Raw genomic sequence first — 16,525 nt, forward strand, 5'->3', positions numbered from 1 at the left:
TCTTGCTGCAGCTTATTGCAACTAAAGTCATGCATGTAGACAATGAATATATATTATAGAGCAATAGGAGGACATATTGTACTATAGTCTTAATCAGAACAATTATTTTGGAAGGTTGGAGAAATTGCTGTTTCAAAAACAATATACTGTACTCCCAGCTCCATATGAACGGTGTTAGAGATTTAATCAAATGCATAATGAAAATGGATACATTATTTCTAAATTATTACCATTAAATCCCTACTTGACCTCGATGAAATTTGAAGAACAAAAGCCAGTTGTAAAAAAGAGTTTACCTGTAATCGTAGTATTTAGTAGCCTTAAAACCTGCAGAACAATCTTTGCAACATCCTAGATATATGTTGAGAATGTAAGAGCAAGTGCTGAAAATTGTGTCAAGTTTGGAGTTGCCCATTCATCATTTCTATAATACTTGTATTCTTTGAGTTTATCTTTAGAAAGGAGATTGCCTGTGTAGTAGAATGTGGGAATGTGACCTTGCGGAAAGAGGGGAAGTGATGCTGCTAAGGAAATAATCAGATAAGAAAAGCAGGAGCCCCCAGTGACTTAATGGTCAAAGAAAGAAATTTGGAAAGGATTCACCCGAAAGGATCAAGCAAAGTGGTGGGAATTTTTGTAGTTTCAGACTTGACAGATTCTGATAATGTAGCCTTACAATACAGTACATTTAACTCATCAACTTGTGTTTCCTGTCTGGCATCTATTTATTGAAGCACTTGCTTTCTGAAACTGACACTGAATGTTTTAATGTTTTCTGTAAACGTTAGCTTAATTTGCATTTCAGAAATATATCTTACTTGATTTCAAAATGAATAGAACATATTTATATTTGAAATGATTTTTTTTTAAAAAAAATTCTCCTCTACATGGAAAAAATACTTCCCCTCTTCATGGAACCAGAGGGGAGATGAATATTTGCCTGTACTTGATCGACTTACTTTGATTTTTATGAAACATGGAAGTAAGTTTGTTTTCAGGACTCTTGGCTTACAGGTAGTCCTCACTTAATAACCCTAACTGAGATCAGCAACTCCATCACTAAGCACAGCAATCAGTAACTAAAACATCACATGAGTACATTGCTTAGCAGTTCTCTGTTGCCGTTGTTAAATGAATTCAGCAGTCATTAGGCGAGGACCCATCCCAGTCCAAACTATTGCTAGCTTTATCCCAGCCTGGAGTCTTGGTTTTTACAAGGCAAAGAACTTCATCCTCTTCCAATTCCTCTCCTCTCATCTTCCTTTCCTAAGGCACAGCAAGAAACCCCAGAGCTGCGGGCACAACTCCAGAGCTGTGGCAGTAGCACAGCGTGGTTTGTTTGTTTGTTTTCTTTCATTTGAAGTTTTTTCTAGTTTTTTTGTGGTGCAGAAATTAAAAGGGTTTGATATTCTTTGCAAGCTGAAATAATTCCTTGGGATGAAATGCCTGTTATTTTAATATTCTATATACTTTCCCTAAGCATTGTATATACTATCTAAGTATTATGCAGAATAAGAAGAACTATTTAGGCAAAGTATGAAAAGAGAGTCATGGGAAAGGTTAAGGTTACAGTTAATACCATTTATTGAAAAGACATGCATGAAAATGAAAGAAGAAATGCAATATAAAGTACAGGACTTTCTTGCAGAAGAAAACAAGAGAAAAAGACCGGCATTGATCTGCTTGTTCCAACAAGAAAGAATAGAACGGCATTTTAGTGGGAATATTTTATATAAGGCCGGTTTGCGTTTGCCATTTCATAGAATGCCTTGGAAATGTGTGAAATATAAAGCACTTTATGCTTTGATGTCCCATTCTGTAGATTTCCTAGGCATTCTATAAAATGCCCAATTTCACACATTGACAGTAACAATGTATATCAGTCTCATAGTGTTTAGGCATAATTGATTCTTCTCCACATTTTGTTTTTGCTACAGACATCAACAGAGTCTAACATAACTGTTAATAAAGCAGCTCTCAAAGAACTGGTTTTAATCACTACCAGACTTTTGCCTTTACAAGCTATTAAAAAGACATCATTCATAACATAATTAAACATAGAAATAGTATTAAAACTTTTTTACTGTATGACTTGGCCAATCATATTAAGGACATGAGACAGCATTTATTCTGTCAAAGCTGATTACATGCTTCATGTTATTGTGCAATATATATATATACAGAAGACAGCAAGCACAATTACTATTTCATATGAATATCCACCATAGTCAAGGTATTTTCCATGAAAATTCATTGAATTAGTGATAATACGTAAGCCATCAGAGTTGCCTAATTTCATAATGGGAGCATTCACAGTTAAGAATAGGAAAGATGATGTAAGAAATTTTAGTCTCTAACAATAATCTCCCCCCCCCCCAAAAAAAGAAATCTTTCAGATATATTATGCAGGTCAGCCTTGACAGGTTATAGAAAGCAAAGGAGTAACTTAATTTGACATATTCTGGGATAATCAAATGAGCCATTAGTTCCAAATGTGCCATCCATTCTCTTTTCATAAAGGATTGAGCTCTGTTTGATATACAGCTTGGCTATACCTTCTACTTAGGTTCTGTGGGGGGGGGGGGGAAATGTATGCTTTCAAATTGTCTTTGCAACTGAAGGTTATCAGAGCTTCATGTGAGTCATCATGATATATTAAGAGCATTTGAGGGAACAAGTAAAACTAAAGTTTGATGCTCATTTCATTTATTTATAAACAAAGTCATCCAATGTGCAATGTGTTAGTATGACAAAGTAATCCATGCACTCCTCCCTAGTTGTGTGAATATTTCATTTAAAAATGAAGGTTGATTCAGACACTCTTGCCCTGTGTGCAGAACTCTGTCTTCATCACAGTAAAGTTCTCACCCTAAAGATTGTAGAGGCACTTATCTCATTCTTTAAAAATAAAGATTACAAAATCATTTCTGAAGTTTTATCAGTATGTAGTCAGAGAAAGTAGTGAACCTTCTCATGATTGTCTCTACCATTCAAAATCGCTCAAAGATCATAACATAAAATAACATGTCCTATTTGGCCAAAGTCAGCTTTAAAGATTCAATTACCAAAAAGGCATCAAGTAATGATATTCACGGGAGGCTAACAAGTATGCCAGAAAATGAACCTTCTACTCAAGTATGCCAGAAAGCAACCCTTCCAATCAATAGAGGAACTATTGAGCTACATAGATATAATTAAGTCTGATGGGAACACAAACATTGCATTCCACTATAACAACCTCATCCCAGCTGTTAAGCAAGAAGTGATAGTATCATGACTTGGAGGTGTTTTGCTCCTCAAGGCCTTTAGCATTTGCCTTTATTGAAGAAAGCATAAAACTCCACTTTGGGTCAGAAAACTCCTCTGGAGAACATGCAAACAAGTCTGCAAGGGAACGGTTAATGCATTGTTTTAGAATGGTTAAATGAAAGTCCAGACATAAATCTCATAAAAAATATTTTGGCAGAACCCGAACAAGCATTTTATGTTTGAAACCTCTCTTGTGTTAATTAAGTTGAAGCAATTTGCCCTGAAGGAGTGGGCCAGAATTGCTTCACAGTATTGTAATGTGAGAGACTGATTACAAATTACAGGAAGCATTTGTTTGCAATTGTGGCAGCTGAAGAAGGTACAACCAGTTATTGAATGTAAAAGGAACATTTTCACACTGGTAATTGCAGGTTAGATATTTTTTGTTTATGAAATAAATGAAGCCAACACCACTTCATATGGATCAAGAGGATACATATGAAGATCTGATAAATTTTAGTAGTTGATCTATACAATTGTTAAGTGGACAGAGTCCCGGGTAAGGAATGCAATGTGCTTTGGGGGTTGGGGGAGACCCTGAGAGGCCCACGCAAACAAGTGGGTCACACACAAAGAAGTAGAGGGTGTCCTGTGGACAAGTCTCTCCACTCTTGACTCTGAAAATCCTTCCTGGTGAACTCCCCTGGGGCAATCTCTGCTCCTTAGTTTAAGTGCAATGTTCTGTGGTAAGAAAAATCCTCCCTGGCAAAATCAGGGCAAAATTATATTTTCGGCACCTCAGGGGGAATGGGGAGGCCCAGCTCAGGCCACACACAAATGTCTCTCTGGTCAGCAGACTGAAAATTCTTCCTGCCAAAATCAATGCGGAAAGCATTGATTTTCCAAGGAAGCCAGCAAGGAAGATTACAGATAGTGATCACATATTGAGGGATACTTGACAACTAGTTGTAAGTGCGAACGGGTTGCCAAATGCCCAGGTTACAACCATGGCATCCCAAGGGGATAGTGTGATGTTTTGCAATGGGTCAGAAGCGCGTTATAGGCCATAAAACATCCTTTCCAAGGGTATTGTTAATTCAAACCGTGAATGACTATTTAAGCAAGTAGTCATAACTTGAGAACTACAGAAATTCAAAGAATCTGAAAGTGAGTGAATATTTTTTCATAGAACTGTTGTATTCTCTCAGGTGGAGAGGGATCTGAAGAATATGTTTCTGATTTTTTTAATGAAGAGAACAATGTTTCTGTGGATTAATATATTGAAAGTGCTTTATATTAAGAGATACTTATTAGCATTTAATAAACAGCAGCTTCCGATTTGGTGGCACATAATCTACAGAGGTTTATTTCAGTTCAAAACAAATTGGCCTCTGTAAGGCAAGATAAGAAATGACAAACTGGAAGTGAGAGATTGCATTAACAAAAATATGTGGCTTTTCCACGATATTCAAGATATAGCAAGAGTTTTACTGAAAAGCAATTTTTAAAAAATTCTTCCAGAATCATTTACAAACATTATTTTTGGAATATGATTTGGGAAGTAATAAGTATATAAGATGTAAGATAAGATATGCCTTTTGTTTTATTTATTTTATTAATCAAATTAGGCAATAACTTTATAGGCAAATGCAGAAACCTTCCAGCACAATACTAGATAAATAGTTGAACTGAATAATAATATGTGCAATAGCTGTTTTAAGTGATGGCCAAGAACTGTCAAAAGCTGTTGTTTGAACGTAAATATTCTGCCCACGAGAAGACAGGCAGGTTTACTTCCTTCTTTCTTTTCCTACAGTTGCCCTTGGCCGTAATCAGCCCCTGAAAAAGGAGAAACCAAAATGGAAAAGCGATTACCCCATGACAGATGGACAGCTACGTAGCAAGAGAGATGAATTTTGGGACACAGCACCTGCTTTTGAAGGCCGCAAGGAAATCTGGGATGCCTTGAAGGCTGCATCACATGCGTTTGAGAACAATGATCATGAACTGGCACAAGCAATCATTGATGGTGCAAATATAACTTTACCACATGGTAAGTATATTCCTAATGGATGTACTGTAGCACTTGTGAACAGAAAAGCACTGTCTTAGTGTAGCCCATACTTCCTTTTTGGGCCTCCTAGACCACACTGACTTAACTGCAACAAATAACCCTGAAAAATGTTATTTGACTTTAGCTTCTTTTCATTGCATATTATTAAAATTTACCATAAGTGTTTTTTTCTAGCTTTGAAGAATTATTGGGTTACTTTTAATATACAGTTGAATGGATATAGTTCTAAACTTTTCCATTTTGCTTTGTTAGGGAGGAGGGAATGAGAGAATTTGCAGTGTGCTATGACATGTTTTCATATTTAGCTATCTGCCTGTCAACTGAAAGTCACCTAAGTAATGAAGAAACTCTGACTAAGGTAAAGGTGATTGAAAGTTGGTCAGAGTAAAGAAATCTGAATCTGGGATGGGTGGATGGATGATTGACTGATTGTTGAGGCTGGATTTTGGAGGTAAGCAAAGGAGTAAGAATTTTTGAAACATTACAAGACCATTAATGTAACTCCAGTTAGGTATAAATGCCTCTTTATAATTCACATATGTTTATTAGATCAGTGGTCCCCAACCTTTTTATCGCCGCGGACCAGTCAGCCTTTGATAATTTTACCGTGGCCCGCTGAGCGCGCGCAGGGGTGGGGGGGCGAAAATGGGGGAATACAAACATACTTTTTAAATCCACCTTCCCAATTCAACACCTGAATCATATCCCACCTTCCATTTTGTATGTAGATTTTAAGGAATAAACAGCTGAATTAATCAAGGTCAAAGATAAAAAGAGCAAGGGCAAAATTAAATAAGCCAGAGGATAGCAATGTAAAAAGAATACAGTATTAAGCCCATTCACTCTATCTAAGCCCCCCCACCTCACAAGGTTGTCGTGGGGGAAATAGGGGGTGGGAGTATTAGGTATCTTCACTACCATATATAAAAGGAGATACTATCTTAAATAACAAAGTGAGCCCCCACCTCCAAAATATACTAAAAGAAAAAAGATTCCATGTGCTCAACTAATTTTTTTTTAAATCATCACTATATTATGGACTACAGACATATATATATATATACATACATACATACATACATACATACATACATACCATACATACATACATACATACATGCATATATACATACCGTACGTATGTACATACGTATATATATAATGTCCAAATAACAGGAAAAGCGCTTCAAGGACCAAAGTATATTCCTTTTTTGCAGCCTTAAGAGAACTCTCGTTTTTTGAGGCTCAGAACCAGGCATTCTCGTGGGCTGCAAAAAGGGTTGCAACATATGCAACATATCAGCATGTACAAAATATACAAAAGATAGAAATATATTACAGATTGGGCGGGGGGGGGGAGGTCTTGAACTGCAAAAAGTGTATATATATATTCAAGGACAGCCCACAGTGGAGGAAACCGAAGGGAACTCGGATTTATGGGTATAAAAGCACATTATCTCGTCGCCCGCACCAACTTGGTCGTGTTGACGCTACTTCCCTTTAATTTCCACGGGAGAGAGCCGAGCAAAGTCTCCGCTGATGAAACTTAACAGGAGGCGGCGTGGAAGCCCGGGGAGAGGGAGGGAGGGAGAGGGAGGCGACGAGGCAGAAACTCCTCGCGGAGAAGGGGCGTGTTGTGGCGGGGGAAGCGGCGAGAGGGGGGAGGACGCCGTCCAGCCCCGCCTGCCACGGGCGCCCTCGGCGGAGGGAAGGCCCTGCGGAGAGCCGAGAGGCGCCCGAGGCTCCCGAGACCGAAAAAAGAAAGAGAGTGGCCTCCAAGGGCTCCGCTTCCAGCACATGGTCCGCCCCCTCCTCGCCTCGCTTCCAGGCGAGCCGACTGAGGCGAGAAAGGAGAAAGAGGCGGAGGCGTTCACTGAGGGGACGGCTGACTCGGGGAGGGGGCGGAGGTGGTGTAGTAGCGGGGGATTCTTCCTCCTCGCCTCACTTGCTCCTGTGCTTCCGCGCAGCTCCCCCCCTCCGGCGACGGCGCTGCATGAGTGAAGAGTCGGCCGTTGCATGGCCCCCGGCCACTGCGCGGCCCGGTGCCAGGTACTCCGCGGACCGGGGGTTGGGGACCACTGTATTAGATCATAAGAAAAGGCTCCTATCCTCCTATTCCAAACAATGGCAAGGATTAACAATGAGTCTTGGTCATAGGATGGAGTGTAATTTGCAGTATTATCTTCCTTGAAATTTGTCTAACCAAACTTTCAGTTTTGTTAAACTTTTTCATCCCCTCTCTCTGGGAAAAAGATCTTTATATGAGCAAATATTTAACAAGCTGAAATGCAGGGTGAAGTTTAAAGATGCTAATAAAGTGTAAATATTTTATAAGATTCTTCAGTCCATATTCTGCAAAACATACTAGGGAGGATTTGTTTACATTGTTCTTTCCTTCCTCCCTCTTACCTTTTTAATGAGCATGTTTTGTACTGTTTTTATTTATTAACAATTCTGAATAAGAATACCAAACTCTTGCAAGATTGTATAATGTCATAAAATATTTTGGGTTTTTTAAAATTTATATTATTATTTGCACCTGCAGTTCCTTTGCAAACCAGCAGTGGTCATCCTCTGATTTAACTACATACTGCTTTTCACAAAAAATTTCCAAAACAGTTTACTCAAGGACAATCTGTATCATAAAGGTGTTTACAGTCTGTAGTGGGAGCAGATTTTCTTATGTAGACCTTCCGTTCTCAAAGGAGTTATTTTCCCTTACTTTCCACCTGATTTATTATTAGATTCTGTCTTGTGGAATCCTTGGTGCTGTCCGCACTTGGCTGTTTGCTTGCAGATGTTTCATTACCCAACTGGGTAACATCATCAGTGACAGAACATCGCAGCAAGATTTTTTTTCTTGCTTGGAAAACAATGCTCCTGATAAGTTCCAAAGAGTATCTCCTTTTTAAAATACATTTGGGGTGTGATTTAGCGAGAAGAAAAGGCTGGTTGTGTTGCCAATTCTTCTCCAGTCCTACATATGAGATGCTTTACTTTTTCAGACATTGTAGAAATTGTTTCTGTTTCTTGTTACTTAACCTTCTCTGTAATATAAAACATTTAATTTTTTTTCTGAAATTGGAAAGCTGATCATGCCCTGCATTTCATGTAAAAATGCCTCATTTTTACAGATTTTAATAATGTGGTATTAAGCCACAGAGGTACCATAGTACAATTTATCAGAATTACATGGCAATCAACCAGTTGTCAGTAAAATTCAAAATACTTTGTACATAAATAAATACAGTATATATGTTTGCAAGAATATTGGCAGGTAGCGTATGCAGAATAAGGCAGTGTATTTCGGTGGTGTCAGGTAATGAGAAATATGGCAGGAGACAAAGGGCAGGTCACCTTGGAGGGAATGTGCCCTTGGAATATGGTATTGATCTTGTGTTTCAGCCCCTTGAATTAAATATTTTTACCTAATCAGTAAATTTGTGGAGGCCCCGGTTTTAGACTGCTCGTTTTAAATGCCACATCAGCTTGTAATAAGGCTTGCCTTATTGATGATTTGAGAAGGCTGATCTCACTTGCATCACCAAGATGTCACTGAGAGCAGAGGTGGGGTTCCTCTCTCCGAAATGTGCTTAGCTGGTTATCGAGCGTTGCACCAGCCTAGACTAGAGGGTAGGGAGGCAGTGGGGCTGTTTTCATCTGAGAATCTCTGATAGCTTCCAGGGGCATTGCTCCAAGAGGGCCCTTTTTCTTAGGTTGGACTTGAGGAACCAAATGGGATTGCTACTGTACCAGCCTCCCTGCTCTGTAGCAGCTTCCCTGCCTGATCTCTTGGACTTCACAGCAGGGCTGGAGATGGAGTTTCCCAGATTCATAGTTTCGGAGGACTTTGTTCTATGTTCTCTTGGGCAGGGGTAGGAGTTCATGGAATTGAGGACCATCATGGGCCTGACCCAGATCATCCAGGGTCAAACAACCAATTTTGTGTTCTTGTCGGAGCGGTGCCTTTGTGATCTGGAATTGGTGGACTTATCCTACATCCCCTTGTCATGGTCACATCTGACCTTGGTGGCTTGGTGAGCTTCCTTAAAGCCTTACCTTCTCCACGGAGTGGCAGGACCTACTAGATCAATCCCCCCTCCCCCCCCACAACAACCGATGGATTCAGATGGGTTTTAAAAAGAGCTGGGCATTATAAGTGAAGATCTGCTGTGTAGTCCTGCCAAATCCTTAGTTATAGAGAGGTGACTGGGGCTTTGAACAGGATTGCACCCATACCCATGGCAATTGAGAGAGATGACATGGACATAGAGACATCTAGAGCACCACTAGCAGAAGTTGAAAAACATGCTTGCCCAAATACAGGTAAGAGCTGTTATCAAAACCTACTTCCTGGCAATTCAGAGGGTGAAACATGAACACTTCTCCACACTAATTGTATCTGCAGATAATAATCACTTTCTTTAAGGTGACCTGTTTCCTTCCAGGGAAGGATGATATCTGGTGAATTAAGCAGTGTCATGACCTCCCTCTCACAATGCCTCGAGTCTGTTAAGAGCTGGATGGGAACAACAGGCGGAAACTGAGCCCTGGTAAAATAGAATGGCTCTGAGTCTGGGGTTCTTTGGTTCATGGAGAATCACTATCTTTGGTTTTGAATGAGGTTGCCGTGCCCAGATGAACTAGTGCACAATCTGTGGGTTCCCATGGACTCAAGAATCCTGCTCAAGGAGCAAGCGACAATCATGGCCAGGAGGGTTTTTTTTCAAGTGTAGCTGTGCACCAATTACGTCCTTCCCTGGACCAACAGATCATGCATGACCATACCTTAGTGTCTTGACTACTGTAACACGCTCTATATGGGATTGCACTTGAAAAGTACTCAGAAACTTCAGTTGGTTCAAAATACAGGGCCTGCATGGTTTTGTGCAAGTCTACATTTGCACATGTGGCACCGCTCTAATGGGAGCTGTATTAAATGCTGATTTGTTTCCATGTCCAATTCAAGCTGCTGATCATTAACTTTAAAGCCCTAGATGGCTTGGGGCCAGGTTATTTGAAGGACCATCTATTCCCATTTATATCTCTCCAACCCAACAGATCAGAGAGGTGGGTTATGTTATGTGTCTTCCCCCATTAAAGAGGTCTATTTAGGCAGCCAAAAAGAAGGCCTTTTCCATGGTGGCTCCCTTCCCTGTGGAAATAAGGTTAGCTCCCACATTTTCCAAACTCCATGAAGGCATGGTTTTACCAGCAGGCCTGCTAATCTTGTTTGAAGATAGGGAGGGGTATATTGGGTATATGCATACATATATACGTGTGTGTGTGTGTGTGTGTGTGTGTGTATGTATGTATGTATCTATGTATCTATGTATAAATATTTTTAAAAATCGGGATTTATTTACTTTTATTAGTAGAGATAGTAAGCATGCTCTTCTTCTTTTTCTTATAAAACAAATAAGGTCACATAACTTTCCCGAAGAAAATTGCAGCAATTCAGTGAATTGCCTCTCATAACTTATAAATATTCCATTAAAAAGTATTCTTTGATTTTAAAGTTCTTAAGAGTATTAATGTACATCACACCAATTGTGCAGTTATCTTTCAAGATAAGCTATATTATGCAAAGGGTGGAAAACGAGTAAGAAATAGTAATCAAAAGAAATTAAAGACATGAAAATAAAAGAAAACATAGCTAAATCTAATTTATAACATTATTAACTATTTTTGCAAACTGTGCTTGCTTCTACTATAACCATATACTCTGCCTGGTCTTCTGTCAAATTTTTACCTCTTTCTCTTTGAAGACCATGCCAACTACATTTAAGTCAAAAATTCCCTTTATCATATCTTTTTCTTTAAACAACAAATATAATAGACTTTCTTTTTCACATTTATACATTTATCAGTGATATGTTGAATATAAAGTATCTGATTTGCATGTCTCCTGCCTGGTGCAAAACCCCACTACAGTTTTTGGCTCAAATTACTCCTATCATAATTATTTGATCAGAATTCTGCCAAGCATCTTCCAAGACAGTTAACAAACTGATCTCCCTGTATTTTTTTGTTTGCATCCATTCTCCCTACCATTCTTTTTGTGTAGGGGAACACAATGGCATTCATCCAATTCTCATGTATAGATTTAGTCTTCACAGATGTGTTAATCAAATCACACTGGCGTTCCTAAAGTAAACTAGCGTATTTTTGGAGTATAAGACGCACCAAGGTTTTGAAGAAGCAATTTTTTTAAGTAGGTAGGTAAATAGAGGGATAGAGAGAGATATAGAAATACAGTAGGTAGGTAGGGTGAGAGAGAGAGTAGTTAGGTAGGTAGATAAAGGGATATATATAAGAGAAATAGAGAGATAGAGAGAAATATAGTAGGTAGGTAGGGAGAGAGAATGTAGGTAGGGAGAGAGATAGAGAGAGAAAGAGAGAGAGAGAAAAATACAGTAGATAGGGAGAGAGAAATACAGTAGATAGGGAGAGAGAAAGAGTAGGTAGGTACGTAGGTAGATAGAGGGATATATATATACATATATATATACATATATACATATATACATATACACATATACATATATACATATATACATATACATATACATATACATATACATATACATATACATATACATATACATATACATATATATATATATATATATATATATATATATATATTTTCTGAGGTTTTCGCGGGTGTTAGTATGTAGGTCTCTAGTTGTTCGGGTTTTCTCCCGCGTAGAATTGGAGATGTCTTGGCGACGTTTCGACGAAGTCGCATTCGTCATCTTCAGGCTGCTGCTGACTACTTCAGGTTTGGTGGTTCCAGGAGTACTCCTGAAACCACCTGAAGTAGTCAGCAGCAGCCTGAAGATGACGAATGTGACTTCGTCGAAACGTCGCCAAGACATCTCCAATTCTACGCGGGAGAAAACCCGAACAACTAGAGACCTACATATATATATATATATATATATATATATATATATATATATATATATATATATATATATACATACATACATACATACATACATACACACACACACACACACACACACACACACACACACACACACACAGTAGGTAGAGGGGGAGAGAGAGAGTTTGGTTTGGTTTTATTGGACTTATATGCCGCCCTTCTCCCAAAAGACTCGGCAGTGTACAACATAAAAACACATATGACAAAAGTTAAAAAAGATTAAATGGGAAATCCAATAACCTTCCATTGACAATTTATATCAAATTTAGGATTAAATTAAAAACTGACAATTTTAAATTAATAATTTATTTTATTCTATTCAGCCCAGGCCGGCTTGCTAAAAAAGCCAACTTTTTAGGGCGCGCTGGAAGGACTGGAGGTCGGGTCATTCCAAAGGGAAGGCGCTCCCACAGAGAAGACTCTCCCTGACTCTCGCCGACAGCACCCTGAGGAGGCCAACTCTGTGGGATCGTACTGGACGGTGGGAGGTTAACGGTGGCAGTAGGCAGTCTCGTGAGTAGATAGGTAGATAGAGGGATAGAGAGAGAGAAAGAGAGAAATGCAGTAGGTAGGTAGGGAGAGAGAGAGAGTAGGTAGTAGGTAGGTAGTTGTTTCCAGGTGTATTTATCCATGTGCTGGAGAAGGAAATCGCTGCAGCATCTAAGACTTTGTTTCTACTGGTACAGCACTTGATCAATGTAATTCTCATCAATCAGTTGTTCATCAGAAAGTTCTCATCAAGAGCTTTCCCAAAGGGGGGGGAGTTTTTGCACTCTGCAAACTTCCCAAAAACGGGCCTTTTTTCCCCCCACAAAAACGGGCCTTTAAAAAAAAAGGCATGAATAGCCTTATGGGTGCTTGGAGAGTGCTCCTGGAGGAGTGGATCCGCCCAAAATGAGCAAAAAACGGTCCGTTTTTCACAAAGACGGGCCTGTTTTTTGTCAAAAAAAATTGCATGCATAGCATTATGGAGGCTTATAGAGTGCTGCTGGGGGCTGGAGGGGCAAGCTCCAGCCCTCTGGAATGAACTCCCTGCAGGGATTCGGACCCTCACCTCTCTCCAGGCCTTCCGAAAAGCCGTCAAAACCTGGCTTTGCCGGCAGGCCTGGGGATGATGAGTTCCCTCCCCTCTCGACATGTTTGGTTGTGCGACTGTTGTCTACTTTTATTATTTGTATTTTGTCTTTTATGTTCCCTTTTTCCCTCCTTTGAATTGTTCGCCGCCCTGAGTCCTCCCGGAGAAGGGCGGCATACAAATAATAAAATACAATACAAATACAATACAAAAGAATGGCCCGGTTTTTGTTCATTTCTGCCCTCCCCAGTCCCTAGGAGCTCTTTGAAAGCCTCCATAAGGGTATGCATGGGGGGCAGGCCTTCAGGAGGCAAAAATTGCTGTATTCGATATATAAGATGCACCCAGATTTTCAGCCTCTTTTTTGAGGAAAAAGGTGCATCTTATACTCCGAAAAATATGTTAGATACATATTTTAATATTTTCTAGTTAACATTCTCAAAACCTACACTTCATCATTTCTTTAGACTTTACTATAGATAACATTAGTTTTATTCATTATCATTTCAGTTTCATCCCAAATCATTTAATCACATCTATTTTTAATTATAGTTGTTCTGCAAAAAGACTTTTGTTCATCCCTGTTCTCCCATTTTCTTATTTCATCAAAACTACACTGCCTTTTTGCTTTTTAAAAATCTTAAATGTTTCTTTTTGATTACATTTGAATACATAATTAGTTTTTTTTTCTTTGTACACATTATGCAGTATCTTTCTATCATCATTAGTTATATTAAATACTTCCATATCTACATTATTTTTCTAATCCACAGCCTTTTTCACTGGAGAGTAATTTGCATGTATCACCAACCTATGTATTTCTGCTTTCACATATACCTACAACCTTCATTTGGGATAAAGTTTGGCACTTTCATTCATAATTAAACTTATACCTCCATTTCTGTACATGTATTTATCAGCTCTTTTTCATATGCTCAGACTATCTTCATTCACATCTATGACATTCTTTTGTTTCATTTTCATAACAGCATTTTGTTTCATTTGTTAATTCATGCTATTTACCTTCCTCTCCTTTTATATTCACAATTGTAAAAGTTCCATAAGCCATCCTAATCACTAGACATGCCTACATTTATTGTCTTCACTTTCACTGGATGTAGAGAGTGAGAGCAACATACATGAGTCTTCAGCTCTTAAATTATATTTATCCTCTTTTGTAGATTCATATCTAAAGCTAATTATTTATGAATCTTTATCTTGCTTTGCTCAGAGGGAAGACAGAGTAAAAGAAATTGAAAGGTTTGCATCTTTAAAGCCCTTCATGGCTTGGGGACGAGTCATATGAGGGAGTGTCTCGTCCCAATCCACTAGAGCAGGAAAGCAAGGAATGTTACAGGTCCCATCTCCTAAGAAGGTACATCTGGTGGGACCCAGAAGACGGGCATTCTTTGTGGGGTTCACCGACAAAAGGGCGAATGACAAAACCGTGCCCGACTAAACCACGTCGCTAACGTCATCAACAGGGCGACAACAGCCCGGAGACAGACGCACGCTGTCAATCCTAAACCTAAACTTAACCCCTAACCCTAAACCTAACCCTAAAACTAACCCTAAACCTAACCCTTAACCTAACCCTAAACCTAACCCTAACCCTAACCCTTAACCTAACCCTAAACCTAACCCTAAACCTAACCCTAACCCTAACCCTAACCCTTAACCTAACCCTAACCCTAACCCTAATCCTTAACCTAACCCTAAACCTAACCCTTACCTTAAGTTGAATCGGCTTTCTTTCAAAGCGCTATTTAAAGCGCCCTTCTTTCTCCGCGCTGGCTGTTGTCGCCGCGTTGATGACATCAGCGACGCGGTTTAGTCGGGCGCGGTTTTGTCGTTTGCCCTTTTGACGGGTCACGTCTCCGTGGTAGCTCCCTCCCTTTGGAAGTTACTATCAACAAACATTGAAAATCAGTAACAGTCAGGACAGCTCTAAATTAAGTTTGAAAAACCTGGCCACTGGTTTATTGTAGAACAACATGTTGTATGGTTAGGAATTTGGCAAGAAGAACAGAAGATAGTGATTCCTCATAGATATTCATAGAACTGCTTAGGAAGATAATGGAATGTAATAAATGACTCATTGATATTCATTCTTGACTGTCATAGATTCTAAAGACAAAACGTTGTTCTGGAAACTAGCAAATGCCAATTTGGGTGAAGCTAAGAACATCATAAAGTATTAAAGTATCCAAAGAGGAAAAGGAGAACCGTTATACTAGATTATTTGCCTAGAAAATAATAAAGAAACCAAATCTCTGATCCTGGTACTGCCATCAGGCAAAGACCCAGAAAAAGACTATGTCCCTGATGATTTATTAAAAGCTAATATCATTTGGTAGAAACTTATTTTGGTTAAGCTCTTTAACAATATTAATTTCTGTTAGGAACTTCCCCAGGGTTGAAATATAAGAACAGTGATCACAATATATGGAAAAGGTGATGTAGCCACTCAGGGAGTATAGACAATTAATCTGTACAACTAAAATGTATGCAAAATATCTAGCTAATAAATTAGAAAATTGGGTCATTGATAACAATGTGCTTGAGAGCAACAGGCAGGGATTTTAGCAGGACACTCAATTGATCATGGTCTTGTATTGGATCAACTGATAAATAAGCATGAAAAACATACCAAAAGGAAACCGTTGCCTTTGTGGATTTCTGTGCAGATTTTGTTTCTGTTAATTAAAAGCAAGCTACAAATTAAGTCCTATATTTCTGTTGTAAATGTAGCCAGGCTACACCTTATATGCCAGCTGCACAATCCACATTCTTCTCAAGTGAAGGATGTTCTTTGTTACAAACACAGATCAGATCGTCCTGCCCCTCCAAGTGCTGAAGATAACAGCGTCTTGATCCTTTTTAAAATGAAGGATATAACTCAAGAGAAACAGTGAACCACATTGGGAAAGAATGTAAACTAACATTTTCCCATAGCTTCTGCCTGAGTTTTAGAATTCCAAGATACCAGGGATGACCGTATAAGAGATAACAGAGAATCTTAACTGCAAGATTAATATTTTTCTATATGACTAGATATGCTCAAGCAAGAAATTTTACACATACTTTTATGACATGTTACTGTGTTATGTTAAAGTGTAATTTTCTGGTGTGTGTGTGTGTGTGTGTGTGTGTGTGTGTGTGTGTGTGTGTGAGA

The 16,525-nt window shown here is 39.0% G+C and overlaps 1 protein-coding gene across 1 annotated transcript in view; it reads left to right on the forward strand.

Annotated features, from left to right (window-relative positions):
- UBTD2 (ubiquitin domain containing 2) overlaps positions 1–16,525 on the forward strand; it is a 76,186-nt gene that overhangs the window by 48,930 nt on the left and 10,731 nt on the right. The window contains exon 2 of the mRNA XM_032209330.1: positions 5,066–5,302. Coding sequence (XP_032065221.1) covers positions 5,066–5,302 — 237 coding nt within the window. The remainder of the gene's footprint in view (positions 1–5,065; positions 5,303–16,525) is intronic.

Source organism: Thamnophis elegans, chromosome 2 (assembly GCF_009769535.1).
Source record: "Thamnophis elegans isolate rThaEle1 chromosome 2, rThaEle1.pri, whole genome shotgun sequence".
Taxonomy (NCBI): domain Eukaryota; kingdom Metazoa; phylum Chordata; class Lepidosauria; order Squamata; family Colubridae; genus Thamnophis; species Thamnophis elegans.